Source organism: Ranitomeya imitator, chromosome 5 (genome assembly GCF_032444005.1).
Source record: "Ranitomeya imitator isolate aRanImi1 chromosome 5, aRanImi1.pri, whole genome shotgun sequence".
NCBI lineage: Eukaryota > Metazoa > Chordata > Amphibia > Anura > Dendrobatidae > Ranitomeya > Ranitomeya imitator.
In genome coordinates this window covers 396,023,041-396,046,481 of record NC_091286.1, presented here as the reverse complement: position 1 = coordinate 396,046,481, position 23,441 = coordinate 396,023,041, and the positions used below count along the sequence as shown (strand labels likewise).

Here is a 23,441-nt window from a genome sequence, read left to right as displayed (position 1 = left end):
ATATAGAGCAGATAAAAGAGAAGAATTAACTGGGTTGAAAAGCAAAATGAGCAATTGTAAGTACACAGTGCTATATAGTATGATGACTGCAGTATATTAAGAGAATAAAAACTTGATGAGAGCTCTTCTTTTAAATTGGAGGTCTATTTCAAATATTGAGATATCAAAATTTTAAATAAACATCAACATAAAAAAAACTTGGCAAGGTGGAGTGTTGTGAATTCTGTGGCAGAGCTCCCTCCTGTGGTCACAAGTGGTACTTCGGCTGGTTCTCTCTGTGAGCTTCCGTTGGTGGAGGAAAGTGGTGCTGCGGCTTCTGAGTTTCCTTCCTCAGGTGATGTGGTAAAGTCGTTGGGTGCTGCTCTGTTTAACTCCACCTGGTGCTTTGATCCTGGCCTCCAGTCAATTTTCTAGTATTGGACCTGTTTCCTCCTGGATCGTTCCTGTGGCCTGCTGCTCTGCATAGCTAAGTTCCTCTTTGCTATTTGTTTGCTGTTTTTTTTCTGTCCAGCTTGTCTATTTGTTTTTTTCTGCTTGCTGGAAGCTCTGGGACGCAGAGGGTGTACCTCCGTGCCGTTAGTTCGGTACGGAGGGTCTTTTTGCCCACTTTGCGTGGTTCTTGTAGGGTTTTTTGTTGACCGCAAAGTTACCTTTCCTATCCTCGCTCTGTTCAGAAAGTTGGGCCTCACTTTGCTTAATCTATTTCATCTCTACGTTTGTCTTTTCATCTTAACTCACAGTCATTATATGTGGGGGCTGCCTTTTCCTTTGGGGTATTTCTCTGAGGCAAAGTAGGCTTATTTTCTATCTTCAGGCTAGCTAGTTTCTCAGGCCGTGCCGAGTTGCATAGGGAGCGTTAGGCGCAATCCACGGCTGCCTTTAGTGTGGTTGGAGAGGATTAGGGATTGCGGTCAACAGAGTTCCCACGTCTCAGAGCTTGTTCTTGTTTTTTGGGTTATTGCCAGGTCACTGTATGTGTGCTGACCTCTATGTCCATTGTGGTACTGAATTACCTTTCATAACAGTACTGGAGGCCAAAAGTACTAATGATTCCCAATAGAGGGAAAAAGAAGTTCTGAGACCATTTTTTTTTCTTTGCACTGTGTTTTGCCTTTTTTTTTTTTCCCTAGACATTTGGGTGGTTCAGGACACAGGTGTAGCAATGGACATTAAAGGTCTGTCTTCATGTGTGGATCAGCTCACGGCAAGAGTACAAAGTATTCAAGACTTTGTGGTTCAGAATTCTATGTTAGAACCGAGAATTCCTATTCCTGATTTGTTTTTTGGAGATAGAACTAAATTTCTGAGTTTCAAAAATAATTGTAAACTATTTCTGGCTTTGAAACCTCGCTCCTCTGGTGACCCAGTTCAACAAGTTAGGATCGTTATTTCTTTTTTGCGTGGCGACCCTCAGGACTGGGCATTTTCTCTTGCGTCAGGAGATCCTGCATTAAGTAATATCGATGTATTTTTCCTGGCGCTCGGATTGCTGTACGATGAGCCTAATTCTGTGGATCAGGCAGAGAAGAATTTGCTGGCTCTGTGTCAGGGTCAGGATGAAATAGAGGTATATTGTCAGAAATTTAGAAAGTGGTCCGTACTCACTCAGTGAAATGAAGGTGCGCTCGCAGCTATTTTCAGAAAAGGTCTCTCTGAAGCCCTTAAGGATGTCATGGTGGGATTTCCTATGCCTGCTGGTCTGAATGAGTCTATGTCTTTGGCCATTCATATCGGTCGACGCTTGCGTGAGCGTAAATCTGTGCACCATTTGGCGGTATTACCTGAGCTTAAACCTGAGCCTATGCAGTGCGATAGGACTTTGACCAGAGTTGAACGGCAAGAACACAGACGTCTGAATGGGCTGTGTTTCTACTGTGGTGATTCCACTCATGCTATCTCTGATTGTCCTAAGTGCACTAAGCGGTTCGCTAGGTCTGCCACCATTGGTACGGTACAGTCAAAATTTCTTCTGTCTGTTACCTTGATCTGCTCTTTGTCATCGTATTCTGTCATGGCATTTGTGGACTCAGGCGCTGCTCTGAATTTGATGGACTTGGAGTATGCTAGGCGTTGTGGGTTTTTCTTGGAGCCCTTGCAGTGTCCTATTCCATTGAGAGGAATTGATGCTATGCCTTTGGCCAAGAATAAGCCTCAGTACTGGACCCAGCTGACCATGTGCATGGCTCCTGCACATCAGGAGGTTATTCGCTTTCTGGTGTTGCATAATCTGCATGATGTGGTCGTGTTGGGGTTGCCATGGCTACAAGTCCATAATCCAGTATTAGATTGGAAATCCATGTCTGTGTCCAGCTGGGGTTGTCAGGGGGTACATGGTGATGTCCCATTTCTGACTATTTCGTCATCCACCCCTTCTGAGGTTCCTGAGTTCTTGTCTGATTACCGGGATTTATTTGATGAGCCCAAGTCCGATACCCTACCTCCGCATAGGGATTGTGACTGTGCTATCGATTTGATTCCTGGTATTAAATTCCCAAAAGGTCGACTGTTTAATTTATCTGTGCCTGAGCACGCCGCTATGCGGAGTTATGTGAAGGAGTCTTTGGAGAAGGGGCATATTCGCCCGTCATCGTCGCCATTAGGAGCAGGGTTCTTTTTTGTAGCCAAGAAGGATGGTTCACTGAGACATTGTATAGATTACCGCCTTCTAAATAAGATCACGGTTAAATTTCAGTACCCCTTGCCATTGTTATCTGATTTGTTTGCTCGGATTAAGGGGGCTAGTTGGTTCACCAAGATAGATCTTCGTGGTGCGTTTAATCTTGTGCGTATTAAGCGAGGCGATGAGTGGAAAACTGCATTTAATACGCCTGAGGGCCATTTTGAGTATCTAGTAATGCCATTCGGACTTGCCAATGCTCCATCAGTGTTTCAGTCCTTTATGCATGACATCTTCCGAGAGTACCTGGATAAATTCCTGATTGTGTACTTAGATGACATTTTGATCTTCTCGGATGATTGGGAGTCTCATGTGAAGCAGGTCAGAACGGTGTTTCAGGTCCTGCGTGCTAATTCTTTGTTTGTGAAGGGATCAAAGTGTCTCTTTGGTGTTCAGAAGGTTTCATTTTTGGGGTTCATCTTTTCCCCTTCTACTATCGAGATGGACCTTGTTAAGGTCCAAGCCATCCATAATTGGACTCAGCCGACATCTCTGAAAAGTCTGCAAAAGTTCCTGGGCTTTGCTAATTTTTATCGTCGCTTCATCTGCAATTTTTCTAGTATTGCTAAACCATTGACCGATTTGACCAAGAAAGGTGCTGATTTGGTCAATTGGTCTTCTGCTGCGGTGGAAGCTTTTCAAGAGTTGAAGCGTCGTTTTTCTTCTGCCCCTGTGTTGTGTCAACCAGATGTTTCGCTTCCGTTCCAGGTCGAGGTTGATGCTTCTGAGATTAGAGCAGGGGCTGTTTTGTCACAGAGAAGTTCTGATTGCTCGGTGATGAAACCATGCGCCTTCTTTTCCAGGAAGTTTTCGCCTGCTGAGCGAAATTATGATGTGGGCAATCGAGAGTTGCTGGCCATGAAGTGGGCATTCGAGGAGTGGCGTCATTGGCTTGAAGGAGCTAAGCATCGCGTGGTGGTCTTGACTGATCATAAGAACTTGACTTATCTCGAGTCCGCCAAGCGGTTGAATCCTAGACAAGCTCGTTGGTCGTTGTTTTTTGCCCGTTTTGACTTTGTGATTTCATACCTTCCGGGCTCTAAAAATGTGAAGGCGGATGCTCTGTCTAGGAGTTTTGTGCCCGACTCTCCGGGTGTATCTGAGCCGGCGGGTATCCTCAAAGAGGGAGTAATTGTGTCTGCCATCTCCCCTGATTTGCGGCGGGTGCTGCAAAAATTTCAGGCTAATAAACCTGATCGTTGCCCAGCGGAGAAACTGTTTGTCCCTGATAGGTGGACGAATAAAGTTATCTCTGAGGTTCATTGTTCGGTGTTGGCTGGTCATCCTGGAATCTTTGGTACCAGAGAGTTAGTGGCTAGATCCTTTTGGTGGCCATCTCTGTCGCGGGATGTGCGTATTTTTGTGCAGTCCTGTGGGATTTGTGCTCGGGCTAAGCCCTGCTGTTCTCGTGCCAGTGGGTTGCTTTTGCCCTTGCCGGTCCCGAAGAGGCCTTGGACACATATCTCTATGGATTTTATTTCAGATCTTCCCGTCTCTCAAAAGATGTCAGTCATTTGGGTGGTCTGTGATCGCTTCTCTAAGATGGTCCATTTGGTACCCTTGTCTAAATTGCCTTCCTCCTCTGATTTGGTGCCATTGTTTTTCCAGCATGTGGTTCGTTTACATGGCATTCCAGAGAATATCGTTTCTGACAGAGGTTCCCAGTTTGTTTCGAGGTTTTGGCGAGCCTTTTGTGGTAGGATGGGCATTGACTTGTCTTTTTCCTCGGCTTTCCATCCTCAGACTAATGGCCAGACCGAACGAACCAATCAGACCTTGGAAACATATCTGAGATGCTTTGTTTCTGCTGATCAGGATGACTGGGTGTCCTTTTTGCCTTTGGCTGAGTTCGCCCTTAATAATCGGGCCAGCTCGGCTACCTTGGTTTCACCGTTTTTCTGCAACTCTGGGTTCCATCCTCGTTTCTCTTCAGGGCAGGTTGAGTCTTCGGACTGTCCTGGTGTGGATACTGTGGTGGACAGGTTGCAGCAGATTTGGACTCATGTAGTGGACAATTTGACTTTGTCCCAGGAGAAGGCTCAACGTTTCGCTAATCGCAGACGCTGTGTGGGTCCCCGACTTCGGGTTGGGGACTTGGTTTGGTTATCTTCTCGTCATATTCCTATGAAGGTTTCCTCTCCTAAGTTTAAACCTCGTTTTATTGGTCCGTATAGGATTTCTGAGGTTCTTAATCCTGTGTCTTTTCGTCTGACCCTTCCAGATTCTTTTTCCATACATAACGTATTCCATAGGTCATTGTTGCGGAGATACGTGGCACCTATGGTTCCATCTGTTGATCCTCCTGCCCCGAATTTGGTGGAGGGGGAGTTGGAGTATATTGTGTAGAAGATTTTGGATTCTCGTGTTTCAAGGTGGAAACTCCAGTATCTGGTTAAGTGGAAGGGTTATGCTCAGGAAGATAATTCCTGGGTCTTTGCCTCTGATGTCCATGCTCCCGATCTTGTTCGTGCCTTTCATATGGCTCATCCTGGTCGTCCTGGGAGCTCTGGTGAGGGTTCGGTGACCCCTCCTCAAGGGGGGGGTACTGTTGTGAATTCTGTGGCAGAGCTCCCTCCTGTGGTCACAAGTGGTACTTCGGCTGGTTCTCTCTGTGAGCTTCCGTTGGTGGAGGAAAGTGGTGCTGCGGCTTCTGAGTTTCCTTCCTCAGGTGATGTGGTAAAGTTGTTGGGTGCTGCTCTGTTTAACTCCACCTGGTGCTTTGATCCTGGCCTCCAGTCAATTTTCTAGTATTGGACCTGTTTCCTCCTGGATCGTTCCTGTGGCCTGCTGCTCTGCATAGCTAAGTTCCTCTTTACTATTTGTTTGCTGTTTTTTTTCTGTCCAGCTTGTCTATTTGTTTTTTTCTGCTTGCTGGAAGCTCTGTGACGCAGAGGGTGTACCTCCGTGCCGTTAGTTTGGTACGGAGGGTCTTTTTGCCCCCTTTGCGTGGTTCTTGTAGGGTTTTGTGTTGACCGCAAAGTTACCTTTCCTATCCTCGCTCTGTTCAGAAAGTTGGGCCTCACTTTGCTTAATCTATTTCATATCTACGTTTGTCTTTTCATCTTAACTCACAGTCATTATATGTGGGGGCTGCCTTTTCCTTTGGGGTATTTCTCTGAGGCAAGGTAGGCTTATTTTCTATCTTCAGGCTAGCTAGTTTCTCAGGCCGTGCCGAGTTGCATAGGGAGCGTTAGGCGCAATCCACGGCTGCCTTTAGTGTGGTTGGAGAGGATTAGGGATTGCGGTCAACAGAGTTCCCACGTCTCAGAGCTCGTTCTTGTTTTTTGGGTTATTGCCAGGTCACTGTATGTGTGCTGACCTCTATGTCCATTGTGGTACTGAATTACCTTTCATAACAGTGGAGATGTGCCTCGTAAATTTTTTTCAAAAAAGTATATTTCTAAGAAATAATATATTGACAAGTTTTTTGAACAACAGATTTATGTAAAGTTTGGTGAAACGACTGTGACTATTTATTTGTCTTATGTATGAAAACAATGACTTAGGTTCAATAAAAATGCATCCAGTCGTCTGTATCTGAAATCTGGCAAGAGTTAATCGTTTCTTGCTTTTTTCATAGACAATGGTTGGCAGTGGGAGCTGGCAGAGAGTCAACTCACAGATCCCAGTCCGTTCGCCCCGCTATGCAGTGTTTGATTTAGTGGACGGAAAATCATACAATTTCAGAGTTATTTCTGTCAACAAACATGGTGTCAGTGAGCCTTCTGAAGTCACCCCACCAATACAAGCAGCGGAACGTCTGGGTAAAAGAACTCACTTTTGATGTTGTAAATGTTGTTTTATTGATATTACATTACAAGTGTAAGTTACAGCAGTACACGCATATGCAGATTTAGCAGAGGGGGTTAATGTCTTTTTTCTTCTATAAGACCATATATAAATCTATCGAGTAATGTTACCTGAGAACGTTATTACTGAGCACAAATGAAAAACTTAAATAAAAAACAGCCCTGCTACATCTGTATATAAATGAGTCATTTAACATGCATACAGGGCTTTAGCGCTCTTAGTCCCTGATTTATTTGCCTGGAGTTGCTATGTGCTCTAGTTTATTTCCTCCAGATTTATATGCTTGTCTTTTCTTTTAAAGCTGTGCCATCTGCTCCGGGTCGTATTTTGGCTACTAGAAACACTAGAACATCAGTTGTTGTACAGTTTGATAAACCTAAGGCAGAGGAAGAATTACTCGGGTACTACATAGACTCATCTGTGGTGGGCTCTAATCACTGGGATCATTGCAACCACAAGCCCATTAAATATAACAGGTAAACTGCTTATTTATTTAGTATGTATGTTACTCAAGAAAAAGAAAAATATTTCTTTTGCTTATTTTTATTTTTCATTTAGTGTGCTAAGGGAAACCTGTTGCTATATTTTTGCTACCCTAACCAAGGGCTGCGTGCATCAGAGCATGTCTGCGCAATTGCAGTTAAAGAGGTTGTCCTCTACTTTTTCATTGATGGCCTATCCTTAGGATAGGCCATCAATGTCTGATCAGTCAGGGTCTGAGATCTGGCACACCCGCCGATCAATGCGCCTATGTGTTGGTGGTGGCCTGCCAAAACTGCTCGATTGTGGAGCTGCTGATAGTGGCCACAGCTGGATACTACATATCTGCCCCCAATTCAAATCAATAGGGAGCGTATATGTAGTTTCAGGCAGCGGTCACCATCAGAAGACAGTGCAGCTCCGCAATTGAGCAGTTTCGGCTGGTAGCCCCAGCTGAGAACAATTGATCAGAGGTGGTACTGGATATCGGACTTTATCCTTTTTAGCAGAAAGCTGCCAATCAGTGGTGGGGGCGGGGTTACACAGATTAGCTGGATTACCTGGCTGAAGTGATAATCTTCTGATGATAAAACACTGTTTGCATTGAAACTACATCAAGCTGCCAAGCAAGTTGCACATCCTTGGCATAAGCTTCTATGCCCCTACGTTATTCTGCTCTCAAATAACATAGAAAAATCCTACTGACAGATTCCCTTTTGATGATCAAAGTGAAAGACTTATGGTTCCTGGTAAACAATGATGGGATCTGTCAGACTTTTTTTTTTTTTACCACAATAGCTGTAAATCTATGGAATAAACTTGTACCTAAAGAATCAATCATAGAAGTTATAGTTGATGATTTCAAGGAATACTTAGATGATTCCTTAGCACAAAATAAGGAACCCGTGAATGTTTAGTAAGAGTGATTGAATGTTTATCGAGTATGATCAATCCTTCATTTGGGGTCAGTTGAGAACATGTTCTCTTTCAGGGCAGAATTGCTCATAATTGAAAAGGAAGCATTCTAAAATTTATTCATACAATTCCCTTCATAAAAAGTCTCTTTCACCCTTTTTTTTACAACAGTATAAGGCTATATGTTCTTTTTCAAGATGGTCAAAAATACAATTCTTGAAGCAGTTTTGAAAAGTTTTTCAAGGGTTTTGGACAAATTTTTCCTGAAGTGTTTTTTTTTTTGCAGCCTTCTGATTGGACAATGCCTAATTTGGAGTGTTTTCCATCTGGATAAACTTCAAAGCTGCAACCTCCACTTTCTTTTCTCCCACCAGGCTTTTTTTGTCAAAACCTGAAGCAGAAGAAAAACTCTTTAGGCTATGTTCACACGTTCCTGATTTCCCTCCTTTTTTTCAGGACTAAAAACCGCAGCTCTTGGCAGAAAACGCAGGTCCTTTTTTTTGGTGCTTTTTTGGTGCTTTTTTGGTGCGTTTTTTGATGCGTTTTTTGATGCGTTTTTTTATGCAGTTTTCTATGCAGAGTCTGTGTGTTTTCTAGGAAGTTTTTTAGGGTTAAAATGGCTGAAAATACCCTAACCCTACCCCTAACCCTAACCCTACCCCTAACCCTAACCCTACCCCTAACCCTACCCCTAACCCTACCCCTAACCCTACCCCTAACCCTAACCCTACCCCTAACCCTACCCCTAACCCTACCCCTAACCCTAACCCTATTCTAACCTTAGTGGAAAAAAAAATTCTTAATTTTTTTATTGTCCCTACCTATGGGGGTGACAAAGGGGGGGGGTCATTTACTATTTTTTTTATTTTGATCACTGAGATAGGTTATATCTCAGTGATCAAAATGCACTTTGGAACGAATCTGCCGGCACTGCGCATGCGCCCGCCATTTTGCAAGATGGCGGCGCCCAGGGAGAAGACGGCCGGACGGACACCGGGAGGCCGGGTAAGTATAAGGGGGGGAGATGAGGGCACGGGGGGGGCGTCGGAGCACGGGGGGTGGCATCGGAGCATGGGGGGGTGGGATTGGGGCACGGGGGGGCAGCCACACTGCAGCGGTTCTGCACCACAAACCGCAGAAAACCCGCAGATATTTTTTTCATCTGCGGGTTTTACTGCAGGTTTGACCTCACAATGGAGGTCTATGGGTGCAGAACTGCTGCAGTTCCGCAAAAAGAAGTGACATGGTACTTCTTTTTTACCGCGGCTATTCAGCGCGGCTTTTTTTGCGATTTTCCGCAATGTGGGCACAGCAGTTCCTGTTTTCCATAGGGTACATTGTAATGTACCCTGCATGGAAAACAGCTGCGGACCCGCAGTGGGAAAATCGCGGCGATTCCGCATAAAAAAAAAGATGGTGTGAACATGGCCTAAAAGACTCAAAGACTGAGCATGTGAGCACCAAGTCGATTTGCATTGATTGAATAGAAAGCTGTTTTTGAGCGATTTTTCTGATGTCTTTTAGAGCGGATCTGCTTTAAGAAGCACCTAAAAAAAACCTCTGTGTGCACATACCCTAATAAGATGACTTAATCTAAAGGCATGATTTACTTTCGAAATGAGAAGAAACTGTTTTACTGTGGTTTATACAAAAAGGCCCAACAAAACTTCTACAAAAGATGGGTTTCTTCTACGATGATCCTGATGACCTTATGATACAATTAAAAAGATACATTTCATTAGATAAAGAAATAACTTTCTAGATAACATATATGCTATCCGGCATAGTCTCATTATATAATACATGACAGTGTGAGGTAATTGGCACGGAGTTTCATTGACACCCCAGGCATCTAACTGTGCCTATGACACTATGCTGAATATTACTTTGATTATTTTAGATTCTGGATGAGAAATGTGAGATTGGCTCAGTCTCTTAGGCTCCTGACACAGATATGTGCTGTCTCACGCGCAGACTTTGAGAAGATATCCAAGAAATTAGTTGCATTTAAACCATACTTTTTAATAAAATATTTGACAAATTCCGACTATAATAAGGCAGTTACATGAAAAATTGAGCAGCTCAACGAGCTTGTGATAATATTACCAAATGCCTTTCCTCAGATTCGTAGTTCACGGTCTAACAAGTGGAGAACAGTATATTTTCCGAGTGAAGGCCGTTAATGCAGTCGGTGTCAGTGAAAATTCGCAAGAATCTGAAGCCATAACTGTTAAAGCTGCTCTAAGTAAGTATCCAGTAATAAATGTATCTCTGTCCTTTAAAGCTTTTTTTCCTGTCAATTTTAGAGAAGTTATTAAATCACAAGGCGGCTTGGCATTGATCAAATACAAGTTTTGGAATCCAAAACGAAACATTAAAAACTAGATAAAAATGGGATATTTCACACTCATAAATCTTGTCATAGCTCTGATTTAGTGTCTTTTTTGCGCTTTGTGCATTTTTCTTGTTTTTGTTAAAAAGAAGTTATAGCATTGGTAAGAAAAGGACCTAACCTCCATACTGAAAAAAAGATCAGGAAGGTAATGGGCAGTAGAGAGTTTCTCCCTGGTTGCAGATGTTTGCCACAATTGTATCTGTTGTGAATTCTGTGGCTGAATTCACTCCTGTGGTCACAAGTGGTACTGCAGCTTCTGGGCTTCCTCCCTCAGGTGTTCTGGTGAGCTCGTTGGCTGCCTTGTTATTTAACTCCACCTGAGTCTGTCTTCCTTGCTCCTTGTCAATGTTCCAGTGTTGGATCTGAGCTTCTGGATCTTTCGTGTGGCCTGCTGCTCTGCTTAGATAAGTGCTTCTTTGCTTTTGTTGCTGTTTTTTCTGTCCAGCTTGTCTATTCGTTTTGGCTGGAAGCTCTGAGACGCAAAGGGTGAACCGCCGTGCCGTTAGTTCGGCACGGTGGGTCTTTTTGCCCCCTTTGCGTGGTTTTTTGCTTTAGGGTTTTTTGTAGACTGCAAAGTTCTCTTTGCTATCCTCGCTCTATCTAGAATATCGGGCCTCACTTTGCTGAATCTATTTCATCCCTACGTTTTGTCTTTTCATCTTGCTAACAGTCATTATATGTGGGGGGCTGCCTTTTCCTTTGGGGTATTTCTCTGAGGCAAGTCAGGCTTGTATTTCTATCTTCAGGCTAGTCAGTTCCTCAGGCTGTGCCGAGTTGCATAGGTAGTGTCAGGCGCAATCCACAGCTGCCTTTAGTTGTGTTTAGGATAGGTTCAGGTATTGCGGTCTACAGAGATTCCACGTCTCAGAGCTCGTTCTATTGTTTTTGGGTTTTTGTCAGATCACTGTATGTGCTCTGATTACTGGCACACTGTGTTACTGGATTGCCTTCATAACATGTATCCAGTCTAGGAAATCATAGGTGAGTTTAGCCGCTTTTAGAAATGTGGAATTTTTTTAAATATTGGAGCTGATTTACTAAAACTGTCTAACTTTTAGCATAAGTTTACATGTTGCATATTTCGAGTTTTTCAAATTGTATTTTTATGCCTACAATCTGCAGCATAACCCCATTCTAGAGAAGTAAGCTATAATTCAATAGCTCTAGAAGTTGCAGACAATTTCTGCACAAAAAATGAGCGGTAAAATTGTCAGAATGCTAATTCTTTGTTGTTGAATTTAGTGTGGATTTTGCCCATTGCAATGCAATGAATTTTTTTCCTGCAGCTAAGCTACAGAAAAATCAGTACTAAATACGCAAAGAGAATTTCCTTTTAGTGGGTGCAAAATAAAAGCCCACGGGCACATTAAACTAGTATCAGTCACACCGGCTGATATCCGACTGAGAGTCTAACGTGAATGTAGGTCTCCCAACACTCCTTGACATATGATGTCATGGTAGGCAAGGATCTGGCATGTCCAATTTCGGACTGAGGATAATTTTTTTTTAATTAGGATATGGTGCCACCAGAAGAATTTGGAACTCAGGAGGGCACTGCTGGGAGAGTGTTCCTTTGTATAGAGTAGTATGAGAGCTAGTTGTCAGCCTTTCGATCATCCAAACCATTGTTTTGTTGACGCTCAGCTATCTATCATGTCTGGGTGCTCAAGACTAGACAGTCATGCAATGAAAAAAATTAGGAACAATTTTTGCATGATTTTGCACCTCAGATTTCAAATTAGAACACTCCAATTTCAAACAGAAGCAATAACTCTTGTCTGGTAGGCCACCGCAGATTTTGTCAGTATCTGCTACCAATCTTATTTTCCCCTTGTGGTCTCTCATCTATAGTCTTTTGTATTCTTATTTGAAATACATAAAAAGAACATGCGGTTTGGCAGAACCAAATAGGTGTAGTAAAGAAGGAATTTGCTTGGAGAAACTATTTTATGTCTAAAGCCATCACTAGCAGTTGATAAAACATTGTAATTTTCCATTGTACTGCTGTGTTTTACATAGTAACTTTATTTCCATTGTTTTAGGAGGAGGTGTTCCCCATGGTAGGTGTTTTAAACTAGTGTGGGATCACATGCACAATTCACTGTCACTGGGTGTTTTCGATCACAAGTCACCTTATAATCACCTTCAATGGCCCTAATGCCATCAACAACACAGTTATGTTAAAGATTTACTCAAAGCATATTCCCTATGTACAGAATATGATGATCAGTAAGACTGCAGAATGAAGAATGAAGATGATGTACAAGAATATGGCACCTTACCTCTCCTAAGATTGTGTGTGGTATTGCAGCTCTGTCTCATTATTATTATTTATTATTATAGTGCCATTTATTCCATGGCGCTTTACATGTGAGGAGGGGTATACATATTATAAACAAGTACAATAATCTTAAACAATACAAGTCACGACTTGTACAGTAGGAGAGAGGACCCTGCCTGCAAGGGCTCACAATCTATTCACATAAGCAACCCCCTACCCTGCCACTGAAACGTGACTATACATTTCTCATGTACAATCACACTACCTGAATCTGAAACATCCAAGATGGCCACTGCATTGGCATAGGTACTAGGGACAAGCGTGAACCTCATCTCCACAGCACAAGAGAGGTAAGGGAGGCATGGCTCAAACTTAAAAATGAGCTCTCCATGCCAAATTGGCAGCCATCTTGGATGCAGAAAGACTGAAACGCTGGTTTCAGTTGAGGAGTGAGTGGGCGGCAAATATAGGTCACCAGGTAGGGTGACTATACATGACAAATGTTTAGTAACTCTTCACTGCCAGGGTGAAGGGTCATTTTATATAATGCTGAGCTGCAATATCAGTATAGTCACTTTAAAAGGAACCTTTCATGTAAAAAAATGCTATTAACTTACAGATATAGGGTTTTTCTGCAGGTTAATACAGTGTCAGTAAAGTCATGGCGCACTTTTGACCAGTCACAGGATCGATTTATAGTTTACATTTTGGCAACCTTTCTCTGGCCCAATCATATCAGACCTGTTCATGAGGAGAGATAGCAAGAACTAATCAAACAACACAAACTCATTTAAGCTGTTGCTGAGCCCCCAGTCAGATTAACCCCTGATAAACTGAACTCTGATTAATACACTGCCAGGTCTGTGACATCATGCAACCACAAGCTTATGCCAGCTGTGTGGTTTTCCATGCCAGTCGAGATGTGGATGGTACAGAGGAAAGTTTAGTGTGTTCTGTGGCTCACTAAATTTGAATCCATGACCAAAGTGCTACGTGAATATTGGCGCATTTATAACGAATGGCCACCACATAGGAATAACATTAATAACATCAGTGCGATAAGCAGTTGAAGGAAACCGCCAGTTTGGTGGAGAAACCTCGTTTTGGTAGGCCATCTGTTAGGAGTCGAGTTTCCTCTGCTGCACAGGGGGAATCTCGATCCGTGTCTGCTGCGGTCTCCCATTTGGTATCGGCCGCAGTGGGCTCTGCTCAGCAGAGACGTCGCTCCCAGCGTCTCGCTGGGGCTGATTCGGTGCATAGGGTCACTACTGCCTTTTCTGGCTTTCCTATGGTACCCTGCACTGATCTGCGGCGAGCGAGCCTCTCTGGGACTAAGTCCTTGTTTACTCACACTGAGCATGCCCAGGGCAGGGTCTCCCATTGGAGGTCGAGGGCCACATGTTCGGTCACATGCTCAGGTGCTGCAGTACATTCCATTGGTCCTTCTGGAAGGTCCTGAAAGGGCAAAACATGCTCAGGTACTGCAGCACTTTCCATTGGTCCTTCTGGAAGGTCCTGAAAGGGCAAAAACTTCAGTAGCAGCTTCCTGTGCTGCAACTATATAAACTACGCATGACCGCACGGCCATGCGCTAGTATCGTCTTATGCTATATGCTTTGCGCCAATGTGGTCATGTGTTTGAATGTGTTCAGGGACCCGGCTGAAATAAGCCCCTAGAATGCTGGCACCTCCGGCGAGGAGATTGTGTTTAAGTGTGTTCAGGGACCCGGCTGAAATAAGCCCCTAGAATGCTGGCATCTCCGGCGAGGAGATTGTGTTTAAGTGTGTTCAGGGACCCGGCTGAAATAAGCCCCTAGAATGCTGGCATCTCCGGCGAGGAGATTGTGTTTAAGTGTGTTCAGGGACCCGGCTGAAATAAGCCCCTAGAATGCTGGCACCTCCGGCGAGGAGATTGTGTTTAAGTGTGTTCAGGGACCCGGCTGAAATAAGCCCCTAGAATGCTGGCATCTCCGGCGAGGAGTTTTGTATGCATGCATGACCACTCACTGCTCACATCTGGGTAGTTGGCCTGTGCCTCTGTGAAAGTCTAACAGGGCACAGAGCTTTCCTCTCGCGGTTACTCTGTGAAGCTAACAGAGTTGGTATATACCGCCATATAGAGCCGCCATTATTTAGCAGCAGGTGCTTTCCTGCACGGTGGATCCCGGGTTGCGAACGCACCAATTCCATTTAATAAATTATATATTTGGTGCGTTCCGCCAACCCTAACACCATCAGTCAGTGACGAGTCTGTAGAGGCTATACGGGATAGCTACCCAAGGAGCTGTAAAATTTTTTGCATGCCTGTGTTCGACAATTACACCTAAGCAAGACTACAGTTCATGAGGTGTTAAAGAAATGTCTCTGTTTTACGGGGTACAAATTGCGGCTGTTGCACGCTATCAAACCGGCGGATAGATCCAAACGATGTGTGTTTGCTACAGATATGCTTCATGCGATCAACAATGATGCAATATTTTTGCAGAAGATTGTGTTTAGGGATGAGGCGACCTGCCATATCTGTGGACATGTTCATCGCCATAACGTCCGAATATGGGCTGCTGAACATCCTCATGCCTACTCTGAGTACGAACGTAACACCCCTAAAGTGAATGTGTGGTGTGGCCTGATGCATGATAAGGTGATAGGCCATTTTTTTCACGGAGCGGTCTGTGATGGCAAACACGTATCTTGACATGTTGGAATTGTATACAATTTCCAGAAGGTGTCATATTTCAACAGGATGGTGCTCCTCCACACTACGCCACCATTGTTTGTGAGTTTCTGGATAGAACATTCCCCTCGCGGTAGATAGGCAGGGGTTCTGTCTAGCCATGGCCACCACGATCCCTTTAGATTTTTACTTTTGGGGTTATGTGAAGCAACATGTGTACATTGAATGTATCAACTACATTAATCACTTAAAACAGAGAATCACAGACGTTATTCACTCTGTTACACCAGATGTCCTTACCCGTGTGTGGCAAGAACTTCACTATCGTTTGGATTTGTGTAGGGCAACAAATGGCACCCACATTGAATTGCACTGAATAGGTATGAAACTGGGAAAGTTTTTCTTTTATTTGGAGTAGATTTCACATTTCTATAGTTTTTTGTTGCTTTCCAGTGACTGGTCAAAAGTGCACCATGACTTTATGGACACATTGTAGTGTTCTGAAGTTGGGACATTAGAGCAGTCTGTCAAACAGTGCCCATTAAAGCCACCGCTCACTATGCACTGAGCAGTGCCTGAAGCCCTGCCGGCCCACCACTATGACTGAAAGACCAAAGTTGCTGGGATGAATAAAACTCATTTCCCCTTGGCAGCAGGGCTCTCAGCGGGAGTGGTGAGCAGCTTCAGCACCCCATATTTACAGGTTACTAGTTTTTTTTAAATGACAGATTCCCTTTCATCACTTTTTTTGCAATATCAAAATGAACTGCCTAAATTTATAAAGTTTATTAAATATGTGTCCTTTTCCTTGTCAGCCACTCCTTCACATCCATATGGAATTACCCTCCTGAACTGTGATGGCCAATCAATGACCCTAGGTTGGAAATTGCCCAAATTCACTGGAGGATCCAATATCACTGGATATTATATTGATAAACGAGAGGCTAACCATCTGAATTGGCATGAAGTGAATAGCAGACAAGTTCAAGAAAGGATCTACAAGGTATGTTAGAAGATAAACTTTAATGTCATATGTAAAGTCAAATATGAGATCTCAGAATGTTTCAGTAAATCTAACATTTACCTTCCCATGAATCTTAAAAGTGATCTGTCAGCAGGTATTTGCTATATATTCTGAGAGCAACATGATGTAGGGGTAACGCTGTATGAACGCCATGCACCTCCTGCAGACAACAGCAGGTACCAGCTCTCTTCTCCTGCACATGGCTGGGCTGCTCTACTACTGACTTGCCACACAGAGTGTTGAACTCTGTTTGATTCTGACATTGGCGCAGGATTTAAACACCGCTTTGCTGATTGGTCGCGGACGGCCGGGCATGACCAATCAGCGACATTGGCGCGGGATTTAAATCACGCTTCGCAGATTGGTCGTGGTCGGCATAGGCAGCATCAATAGTAAAAAGTTTGTCCGGGATGGTCACTGATTGGTCGCGGCCGGCCGGGCGCTACCAATCAGCGAAGTGTGATTTAAATCCCGCACCAATGTCGCTGATTGGTCGCTGCCGGCCGGGTGCGACCAATCAGCAAAGCGATGTTTAAATCCCACGCCAATGTCGCTGATTGGTCACGACCGGCCGAGGAGCAGGAAAAGTTGTTGCAGACGCTGGATGGTGAGAATATCACGATTTTTTTTATTTTTTATTATTTTTAACATTATATCCTTTTTACTATTGGTGCTGCATAGGCAGCATCATTAGTAAAAAGTTGGTCCGGGATGGTCGCTGATTGGTCGCGGCAAGCCGGGCGTGACCAATCAGCGAAGTGGTGTTTAAATCCCACGCCCTAACCCGTGATGACGTAGCGGTCTCTCAAGACCACTAAGTCATCTGGGTAATTTTGCAATGCATTACTGGCAGCGGAAGCTGCAGAGAGCATCGCGAGGAGCGGGAAAGCTGCGGAGGCGACGGAAGGTGAGAATAGCATGATTTTTTTTTAAATTATTTTTAACATTATATCTTTCTACTATTGATGCTGCATAGCCAGCATCAATAGTAAAAAGTTGGTCCGGGATGGGGCGACACACTGGCGCTGACTGGAGGGGCGTAGGGAGGGGGCACTGACTGGAGGAGAGTATGGATGAGCCAATTCGGGGCCGGACTAAGCCTGTTATTGAGTTGTCGCGGCTGGCCGGCCGTGACCAATCAGCGACACGGGATTTCTGTGACAGACAAACAGACGGAAGCGGACCATAGATGATTATATAGATAGATTTCTATACACCATTTCTATCACTAATAACTCAGTTAGTAATAAACTGCACCTGTTAAATTCCCTCTACTATTGGGGATTAACCACACTACTCAGGTTATTATATAGCAGGCCAATTCTGTTTTATTCCTCAGAGACACTGACCTTAAGCACTACCAACTGTACATTTTACTTTTCTCCCCACATACAGAGACTAATTTCATTTTCCAGTCATTTATAATTTAAGAATAATTTAGTAATTATTATACACCATAGTGATTTTCTGGAAATTATACCTCATCTAGTAACACAATATGCACATTTATTCTGCTACACCTTGATTTTATTAGCACTATCTGTATCTGTCCATAGGGTCAGCTCTAAATGGACTTTATATTTGCACTTCTCTGACCCATAGCGCTGTTTGGACACTTTTTATTTTATAGAAATCCTGTAGAAAATTCTATTGTTAATGTTCTGCTGATCAGTTTGATCTTTGGCTGGTAAATTATTATCTAAGGCCTGTTGCCTTGGGAATGAGGGCGGCTATTAGTATTATTTTACTGCGTGCAGAGCACAGCCAGGAGGTTACTGCTGTAGCCAGTTGTTTCATAAGTACACATGCAGTGCATATAAAAAAGTCTACACACTCCTGTTAATACTAGGTTTTTGTAATGCAAAAAAATCACACTAAGAACAATTATTTCAGAACTTTTCCCACTTTTAATGACACCTACATTCTATACCATTCAATTGAAAAGCAAACTGAAATCTTTTTGGGTGAAAAAAATAAAGAACTAAAATAATGTTGCAGAATTATGCCCACCCTTAAACTACTACTTTGCTGAAGTACCTTTAGAATGTGTGACAGAATTCAGTATTTGCCCACTCTTCCTTCCAGTAGTGCTCCAAATCAGTCAGGTTTTGAATGCATCTCCTGTATACTTTACTTTTCAAGTCAACCCACAGATGAAACTGGAACTGGCCGGGCAATTCAAAAAGCTGTGGTCATTTTTTGGCCATTCTTTTGTTGATTTGGGGTCGTTATTGTGCTGAAAAGTTAAATTCATCTTCATCTTTATAGCAGAAACTTGGGGGTTTTGAATTAACTGATTTGGAAATGTTAATTCTCTGCACCTTGACTAAAGCCCCAGTTCTAACTGCCAAAAAACAGCCCAAAGCATAATGCTGCCTCCCCCATGCTTCACTGTGGGTATAGTTTACTTTTGGCAATGACCAGTGTTGGCTTTTTGCCAAACATACCTTAAGGAATTATTTCCAAAACATTCAACCATAGTTTCGTCAGACAAGTATGTTCCCCACATACTTATGGCAGACTGGATGTTGGTTTTAGCAAAGCATAGTTGTGGCTAGAATGCTTTTCTTTGTTATAAAAAGGCTACCATTTTGCCTTTTCCATAACTCAGACATATGAATACTGTGGGAGATTTTTGTTATATAGAATACACAACCAGTACATGACAGAAATTCCAGATCATTTAATGTTACTGTAGTCATCATGAAAACCTGCCTGACAAATTTTGTACAATGAGAACCTATTGCTTTGTTATATGTTTGTTATCGGACTATGGCTTTTAATGTAAGATACAGCAAAGAAAGTGTCAGGAAAATCCTCCTAGATAAAAAAAAATAGTAAACTTTACCATGTGGAATTGCCGATTTTGCAAGTTTTCTCACCTTTAAAGAATGGAGAGGTCTGTAATTTTTATCATAGGTACACTTCAACTGTAAGAGACAGAATCTAACATTAAAAAGCAGAAAATCACATTGCATGATTTTTAAATAATTAAATTGCATTTTATTGCATGAAATAAGTATTTGATAACTTATCAACCAGTAAGAATTCTGACACTCACAGACCTGTTAGTTTTTTGACATTAAGAAGCCCTCCTACTCTGCACTCATTACCTGTATGAATTGCACCTGTTTGAACTTGTTAACCATGTAAAAGGCCAACAACCTCCTTCCCTCAGTAACAGCGTTGAAGATGGGTCGTAGCTGGGTCTTCCAGCATGACAATGACCCAAAACACAAAGCCAGGGCAACTAAGTAGTGGCTCCGTGAAAAGCACTTCAAGGGCCTGAAGTCCTAGCCAGTCTCCAGACCTGAACACAACAAAACATCTTTGGAGGGAGCTGAAACTCAATGTTGCCCAGCGACAGCTCCAAAACCTGAAAGATCTGGAGAAGATCTGCATGGAGGAGAGGGAGAACTTGTAAAATCGACAGTGTATCAAATACTTATTTTCCCCACTGTATGTGGTTATTCATAATTAATCAGAATTATTTTGAATGATCGCAGCTGTGTACTGACTACTATTTAACATGAATTCAAATATGATTGGCAAATTCTGAACACAACCACATGCTCAATTTATAAGAGGGTGTTCAGACTTGTGCAACCAGAGTATTTTAATTTTGTTATTTTCTTTTTACCCTCAAAATATTTTCATTTTTTATAAGTGAATTTGTACAGATTATAGGTGGCACTAAAGCTGGAGAAAGTTCGGAAATAATACTTATTGGTATGATTTTGTACATGACAAAATCTGACATTGTAAAAGGGGTGTGTAGACTTTTTATATCCAATGTGTATTATACTTTCTTATCTATGTATGTATGTATCTATCTATCTACAGTATCTATCTATCTATCTATCTATCTATCTACGAGGCAGTTTCAGGCAGGTGTAGAAAAATGTTGATAATTGCTTTAAAAAACAAGTGTTAATAGTTCATTTTTAGCAATTAACAAAATGCAACGTGAATGACCAAAAGATTTAGACTTCTAAATCAAATCATTATTTGGTGTGACCACCCTTTGCCTTGAAAACACCATCAATTCTTCTAGGTGCACTTGCATAAAGTCAGAAATTTTGTAGGATTACAGTCAGGTGTACAAGTAAGAAATTATATCAAACAGGTGGTAATGATCATCATTTTCATATGTAGATTGAAATACAGACATTTGCAGAAACAGAGACAGAAGAAGGCTTAAAACTGGGTAATGAACAGGTAAACTATGCAACAAAGGTGATTTTACGGAAGATAGTGGCAGGTCTCAGGACATACACTGTAGCAACACAGAAACAATACATAAGGTAGGTGTCATGATCCATTCCAGAGTTTAGTCCTGTCTGCTCTTTTTCCAGGCGGATCATGTCAAAGGTTAACTTTGCTCTGCCTCATTCTGGGCTAAGGTTTGCTATTTAGCTCCCAGGTATCCTGCCGGTGGTGTCAGCTATAGTTATGTCTTCGGCGTGTAAACCTGACTCTGGTAAATCTTGATTTGCCCTCCTGTGATCCCTGACTTGTCCCGTGTCTGTTTACTCCCTCTGTCGGCCCTTTTCCCATCGTTTCTCTGTTTATCTGCTTGATTCTCCGGTTCTGACTTCCTGGCTTGGCTACTGACTCTGTTACTGTTTGTCCCTATTCTACCGTATATTGCCCGTTCTGGTTTACTGATCTCTTGCTACATCCTGACTATCCTTTCTGTCTAATCCTTTTTGTACTGTCGTGCTATCTTGTGTTTTGACTCGGCTTGTCTGACCACTCTCTCCCCACTTGGTGGCGTCTGTTTTGCTGCTCTCTGTGCAGTCTCACTTCCCCCTCAAGCTCCCCCTGGTGGAGGTTGCGCTGTACTGCACTGCAGCAGCATGACAGTAGGTATACTGCATTGGCAGGGTCTCTCCGACACAATGATTTAAAAGTAGATTGGAGTTTCAAGTTTTGCTGTTCTAACTCTTTTGAAGAAGCAACAAGAAATAATCAATGTTGAGAACCAAAACATAGTGATCAGCAAAGGAAACTTAGTGCAGCAAATAAAAGACACATCATGCTTACTTTCCTTATAAAACAGAAGCTGTTTAGCAGTGCCATCAGTGATCACATCTGGCAGTGACCAGTGGGACCCAGCTACACCCAAATACTGTTTGGAGAAATCTGGCCAGAAGTAGTGTTTATAGAAGAATTAGTGCCAAAAAGTCAAACAATTCATGAAGAAAGAAGGCAAATGACTCAACTATGCACAGAAACATAGAAAATGGGTGTGGGAAAATGGTAGCATGTGACCCGGACTTGATGAGTTAAAATTTGTTCACTAAAGTGCTAAAGAGCAGTACAAAAATGAATGTCTGCAGGGAATAGTGAAATGGAGTTCGTGATTTGGTCAGTATTAGTGGTGTCCTCAATGCTGAAAATTACAGAGGCTTATCCATGATGCAATACCACTAGGGAGGTGTCTTATTGGCTCAAAATGTATTCTGCAGCCCAAAATATCTATCCAGTGCCATTAATAACCATCTCCAGCATAAAGAATAACAAGGAGTCTTGGAAGTGATGACATGTTTCATCATCATCAAGTCTGTCTGGGATTACTTGAAGAGATAGAAATATTTCTACCTTCATTCAGAAGATCTGTGGTTAGTTCTCTTAGATGTTTGTAACAATTTTCCTGCCGTATTCCTTCAAACCTATGTGCAAATGTATTTAGAAGAATTGATACTGTTTTCAAAGCAATGGGTGATCACACCAAATATTGATCTGATTTAGATTTTTCTTTTGTTCATTGACTGCGTATTTTGTACATTGATAAAAATAAACTTTTAGCGCTCGCTTATTTAAAAGCTTTCTTTTTTTTTGCACCGTTGTTTCCATACCTGTCTAAAACTTTTGCACTGCACTGTATATCTATCTGTTTATCTACAATTCTAATATACCCATACACTGCCAATAAACCATGATTATTTAATGTGAAATATTTCAATAATGATGTTTGCAATATAAATGAGATAGCAGGTGCCAACTTATATTATGGTGCGTGGACCATCTTTAATCTAAACAAAAGGTTCTTTAAATTACATTTTCTAAGATCAAAGCAGTGGAATATTGTCATAAGAATATTAGTATTCATATTGCGAGCTACAGTCGATTAATAATGGCTTCCAAATGACAGATATTTTCTCTGTTATTACAGTTAGCCCCCAGCTAAATTTTATGAGCTCTCTTACAAAAAGTAACTGGAGTAGCGAAAAGTACATTAAACTCATTTAAAGTTCTTGTGAGGTTGTCCTGTAACTCCAGTTTTCATATTTCAGAAAATGGTGTTTAATATACCCCATGTTAGAGCTTTACTGTTCCAGGTATGGTTAATCTATAACTAATGACTTAAAATAGAACTAGTTAGCAGGATTTACTCTTATAAGCTAATACCATGTACATTTAAAGTAAACGGGTTAGCCGATACAAACTGCCTAATCTGCGGGTAGCATGTAACAGGAACTTGCTGTATTATTTCAGCCAGGTATGTTTGACTCTGAATTGCTATGGTGTTTCAGAGAAAAACATACTTTTAGTAGCCTCCGATGACCAAGCCATGATTGAGACTAGTCAGACTAGTCAGATAGCTGGTTTCTGGCGACTTCTTCCCACCGGCTGACAGTGACTGACAGGTCTTTGCCTATACACGCATGTAGGCGGAGACCTGGGGAAGACCTGCAAGACGTTTGGGTCACGACTGTCTGACTAGTCTGCGGCTCGGTCCCCGGTAACTATTAAAAGTATGTTTCTCTTTTTTCAGAGTCAAACATACCTGTCTGAGAAAGCACAGCCAGAGCCTGATATATGCTGCCCACGGATTACGCAGCATGTATCAGATGTCAGTTTCTCTTTATATACTGATTACAATCATTCCAAGGGTTCAACTAAAGTTCTCTGTGTTTTGCCAAAAATCGATTTTTTATTATTGTCCTCTCCACATCCTCCAAAATGAAAATATATTTTCCTGGGATATCTTCTCACAGGAAGTATAATCCTAGCACTTAAATTATGAATTGACATGTCATTATAAACATTGTTATAGATTCCTTAATAGAAGTAGAGTACTGAAGAAAATAGAGGGCAGCATCCACATAAAGTGTAAATAATAATAATAATAATAATAATTGTAATAACTTTTCTGCAATATTTTGAAGACTTGTAGAA

General features: G+C 42.2%; 1 protein-coding gene across 3 annotated transcripts in view; it reads left to right on the top strand.

The window, feature by feature from the left end:
* Nucleotides 1–23,441, top strand: part of MYOM2 (myomesin 2) — a 253,595-nt gene that overhangs the window by 84,117 nt on the left and 146,037 nt on the right. For all 3 annotated transcript variants that reach the window (XR_011312429.1, XM_069726901.1, XM_069726900.1), the window contains 4 exons: nucleotides 6,258–6,441; nucleotides 6,789–6,963; nucleotides 10,006–10,127; nucleotides 16,048–16,235. Coding sequence is in view for 2 of the 3 variants with exons in the window: in XM_069726901.1 (XP_069583002.1) it covers nucleotides 6,258–6,441; nucleotides 6,789–6,963; nucleotides 10,006–10,127; nucleotides 16,048–16,235 (669 nt within the window). In the remaining variant the exon portion in view is untranslated. The remainder of the gene's footprint in view (nucleotides 1–6,257; nucleotides 6,442–6,788; nucleotides 6,964–10,005; nucleotides 10,128–16,047; nucleotides 16,236–23,441) is intronic.